Source organism: Engraulis encrasicolus, chromosome 24 (genome assembly GCF_034702125.1).
Source record: "Engraulis encrasicolus isolate BLACKSEA-1 chromosome 24, IST_EnEncr_1.0, whole genome shotgun sequence".
Classification (NCBI taxonomy): Eukaryota; Metazoa; Chordata; class Actinopteri; order Clupeiformes; family Engraulidae; genus Engraulis; species Engraulis encrasicolus.
In genome coordinates, this window is record NC_085880.1 from 5581984 (window position 1) to 5586483 (window position 4500).

The 4500-nt window shown below is 52.2% G+C and overlaps 1 protein-coding gene across 1 annotated transcript; it reads left to right on the top strand.

Moving 5' to 3' along the window:
* Nucleotides 1-1526: 1526 nt before the first annotated feature.
* On the top strand, nucleotides 1527-4473 carry ccdc85a (coiled-coil domain containing 85A). Its single transcript, XM_063191586.1, has 4 exons — nucleotides 1527-1766; nucleotides 3202-3481; nucleotides 3572-4073; nucleotides 4140-4473. The coding sequence occupies exons 1-4, from the start codon at nucleotides 1527-1529 to the stop codon at nucleotides 4471-4473; spliced, it is 1356 nt and encodes a 451-aa protein (XP_063047656.1).
* Nucleotides 4474-4500: the final 27 nt, after the last annotated feature.

Here is a 4500-nt window from a genome sequence, read left to right on the forward strand (position 1 = left end):
CCTCCATGATTCCTATCGAGTAGGTTCACTGCACTACAAGACATTTCCTTTATTTTGCTCTTTTTCAAGGTCTTGAAACAAATGTCAGACACATAAATGACAATGACTATTAAGCCATGGTGTCTTTCTCTATCTTTCATGCACAGAATTTGATTCTGAAATAAAATTGCTGCTGCAGACGTTGTATGACTTTGTGCCTCCTCTGTGCTTCTGTAAAATGAAGGCAGTGAAGGATCAGGATGAAGAAGAGAGTTGAAAAAGCACACTTGTTAAAGTAACATATTCACAATCTTTCACAATCTTTTTACGACTTCAGCCTACCATTTGTGCATTCATTGTGAGAAAAAAAATTTGATTCCGGCATTCATGAGAAAAAGGAATCGTGTGTGTGTGTGTGTGTGTGTGTGTGTGTGTGTGTGTGTGTGTGTGTGTGTGTGTGTGTGTGTGTGTGTGTGTGTGTGTGCATGCGCTTGTGCAGCCTTTTTAGTCGGAAGCAGCTGCATTTTGGACCTGAACAATAATGGCATGAGTTAAGGGTGTGTGACAGTGTGCCATCACCACGGTTGAGATTGAGAATATGCAGTAACTTAGATGTGTCTAGCTCAGTGGGGGGGGCAGAATTGGGTCTCCATTACATTGAATGTAATGGGTTGGGGGTGGGGGTCTTTCCGATGGTTTTGTCCCGGGCACGGAAAAACCTGTCTGGAGCCCTGGTTATGGATTACAAAAATAAATGACTTCGCGTTTTAAGAGCGTGTGTGATGACTTTGTTCAGTACTGCAGACTTCTCTATGAATGCAAGATTGGTTCGCACCGAATTTACTGTAGTTCAACAGCAGATGTCGCCACCTTGCAACAATTCATTCCCTTGATCCCAAATAATTTGTGTGTGTGTGTGTGTGTGTGTGTGTGTGTGTGTGTGTGTGTGTGTGTGTGTGTGTGTGTGTGTGTGTGTGTGTGTGTGTGTGTGTGTGTGTGTGTGTGTGTGTGTGTGTGTGTGTGTGTGTGTGAGAGAGAGAGAGAGAGAGAGAGAGAGAGAGAGAGAGAGAGAGAGAGAGAGAGAGAGAGAGAGAGAGCGCACGAGTCAGCCACTCAGCCGAATCGCTCCGTTGCCCTTTCCGTTTAAGAGCGCCGGTGCCTCAGCAGCTAGTCCTCTGCGTCTCTCCATGCGTGCACGGAGGAGCTGCTGCACCGCATCCGTACGCAGTGTCCACGGCATGGGGAGGCATGCTCACCTGCAGTGCTGAAGTCGGCGAGTGGCTCTCCCGGAGACGGGCTGCTAACCCATTTGGAAAAGGTGCTGAATTAGGGCAACTCTCATAGCACAGGGGTTAGTTCGTGTGGATTTGTTTGGAGGTAGAATGGATAGTGCGGAAAAACTGATCATGCTGTAGCCAACGTAGATTTTCGCCGGTCACCGAGTAGAGGGTATATTGGCTGAGTGCAGGCGAGAGGGCTGGGCAGTTTTCCGTCTACCCTGCCGCTGCACTTTTCCAGGTGTCAAGAGGAAGTTTGTAGGTTAGCGGATGGAGAAACCGACGCAGTCTCAGCACCAAGCGGCAATGGCCAGGAACGCGGAAAGTCAATCGGAGGACCTTTCCAAACTGTCGGACGAGGATTTAATGAAGTGGACGAAAGATGACTTAATTCGCCGATTGAGGAGAGCCGAAGCCGACAAAATGAGTGCCATTCTGGACCACGGGAACCTCATCCGAGAGGTGAACCGCAGGCTCCAGCAGCATCTCAACGAGATTCGCGGGTTGAAGGTAAGACGCACCCAGATCATGCGAGGACACGCAACACACCTTGGTGGTCTAAAATTCTAACATATGAATGTAGGCTATGTTGAAACACATACTGTAGCCTGCCATATGGACGCGTATTGCGGTAGTTGTAGGCTACTAATCATAGTGCTATACCTTGAAGGGATCCATGCAGCCTCGCCTTTCAGTGCGTTCACCGCCTACTGCAGGTGAATATCGATTATGAAAGGTAACGTTAACCCATTCATTGACCGGCACATTGCCCATGTATACAGTTATGGATTTTTATTTTATTTATTGGGGTACACTGACTTAAGTATTTATCACGGTGTTTCCTACGGACTGCTGCATTGGCATCCACATTATGGTGCCACTCCTTTACAAATTGCTGTTCAAATAAAATAAAATTGCACTTGTTGCATTTAGAGATGAAAGATTTAGGATGGGTGCACTGCCAGGGAAATACACGCAAACTGTATTGCACTGTGAAGTGTTCACACATGAAATCAAATGAAAATGAGTGAATAAATAAATAAGTAGATATAAATCGGCCAAACCATGCATTACAATGTGAAAACAATAGGCCTAAAATCAACCACATCAACACTCTCTTGACCAAAAATATGTCAGGTGTCATTTGGATCTTATCTAGTCCCTTGCTGGTCTTAAAGGAGACAAGGATTTCATGGAGTCAGACAGACAGACAGACAGACAGACAGACGCAGGTGTAACTGAGGTGTTCCTGCACAGCCTGCCACTTGGGGCTCGAACCCACCACCTCCTAGTCAACACTCCTGTTCTTGCATGGGAGGCACAGTTTTGTACCGCTGAGTTGAAGGACCAGTTCGCTAGTTCAGTGCTACCAATACTATGAGGCTTCGGGAGGGGTTTTTATAACGTTACACTCTACGCTCTGTTAGCTGACCTCACAGGCAGGCAGGCAGCATGTCTGTCTGGTAGACAGAATAGATCTATTACACAGACTGACAGGCAGGCAGTCTGTAGAGACAGACACACAGATACTGCAGATAGACACATGCAGACAGACTGATTTTTATTACAGAATAACTTCATCACATGTTAGATGCATGCTAAGGTAGGCTCCTGTCTGTGTGTATTTGACTGATATTCGTCTCCCATGACCACTTCCTGCTTCTGAAGGGCATCAACCAGAGGCTGCTGGAAGATAGCAGATAGATAGATAGATAGATAGATAGATAGATAGATAGATAGATAGATAGATAGATAGATACTGTAGATAGATACTGTAGATAGATAGATAGATAGACTGACAGACAGCCGACTGTTTATGTAGGTATTTGAATGTAATATACAGTGCAATATACTGAAGAAGAATATAAGTTGACTCAAGAATATGAGTTGAACTTGACTCGTCTTACACTTGTTCACTCCCTGTTTCCTGTTTTGTTGTGCGAAGGACATCAACCAGAAGCTGCAGGAGGACAACCAGGAGCTGCGCGACCTGTGCTGCTTCCTGGACGACGACCGGCAGAAGGGCAAGAAGGTGTCGCGCGAGTGGCAGCGCCTGGGCCGCTACAGCGCCGGCATCATGCGCAAGGAGGTCACGCTCTACCTGCAGAAGCTGCGGGAGCTGGAGCAGCGGCAGGAGGAGGTCATCAAGGAGAACATGGAGCTGCGCGAGCTGTGCCTCATGCTGGACGACGAGAAGGGAGGAGGCGGCGTCGGCGGAGGAGGAGGTGGCGGCGGTGGAGTCGGAGGAGGTGTTGGGCTTGGCGGAGGGTTGATGGGTGGGGAGGGAGGAGGTGGTGGTGGTGTTGGGCTGGGAGGGGGTACGGGGGTGGCCGGGTGTCGGACCTCCATTGACAGCCAGAGCAGCCTGTTGCACATGCCGGTGCCAGGCCCCGGGCTGCTGAGGGACGTGGGGGATGGTAGCAGCACCTCCAGCGGGGGCAGCACCGACAGCCCCGACCACCTGCACCACAAGCAGCAGCTGCTGGCTGGCCCGGGCGGGCCCGGCATGGGTAACACGGGAAGCCCGGACCACCACCAGCACAAGTCCCGGCCCGGGGCAGCGCCGGGCGGGGAGGACCCGAGCACCGTTGGGGGTGGTGGGGGTGATGGTGGCCAACATATGGGTCGACGGAGGAGCACCAGTCCGGAGTACACGGCCCACACCTTGCCGCAGGTGTGCCGGCCCAGGTGCGGCTCGCTGTCAGGGAACGAACACAAGCTCTTGCGGGGCATCAGCCCCGAGAAGCAGCACGTGGTCAAGGGCGTGCCCCGCGGGAGCCCCGAGCAGTACACCAAGCACCCCCACCCCCACTCCCACTCCCACTCCCACTCCCACAGCCACCACGCCCACACCCACCCGCACGCGCACCTGTCCGGGCAGGTGATGCCCGGCAGCCCCGAGCTCTTTAAGAAGCACCGGGGCGGCAGCCTGAGCAGCGTGTGCGACGGCAAGGGGGGCATGGTGGTGACGGGGACGCCCGAACACCTGCAGAAGGGACGGGCGATATCGCTGTCCGGCAGCCCCGAGACGGGCCGGCACCAGTACGGGGTCAGTCCGGAGCACAGCGCCAAGTTCGGGAGTCCCGGGAGGGACGCGCTGCAGAAGCGGACAGCGTCAACGGGAGGAGGCACGGGGACGGGCGAGGAGATGTCCCCGCACCACCGGGGGCTCTACAACGGCGGCATGAACGGTGGGTCCGACTGGAGCCTCCTGTAAGGCCTGTCATTTTTTTGTGTCCTTTTT

Excerpts from the sequence above, each read along its gene's own strand:
- ccdc85a (XM_063191586.1), top strand. The coding sequence starts at position 1,527 with ATGGAGAAACCGACGCAGTCTCAGCACCAAGCGGCAATGGCCAGGAAC. Across the intron at positions 1,767-3,201 it reads ACGAGATTCGCGGGTTGAAG|GACATCAACCAGAAGCTGCA; the intron begins GTAAGACGCACC and ends TGTTGTGCGAAG. Across the intron at positions 4,074-4,139 it reads CACCCCCACCCCCACTCCCA|GATGCCCGGCAGCCCCGAGC; the intron begins CTCCCACTCCCA and ends GTCCGGGCAGGT.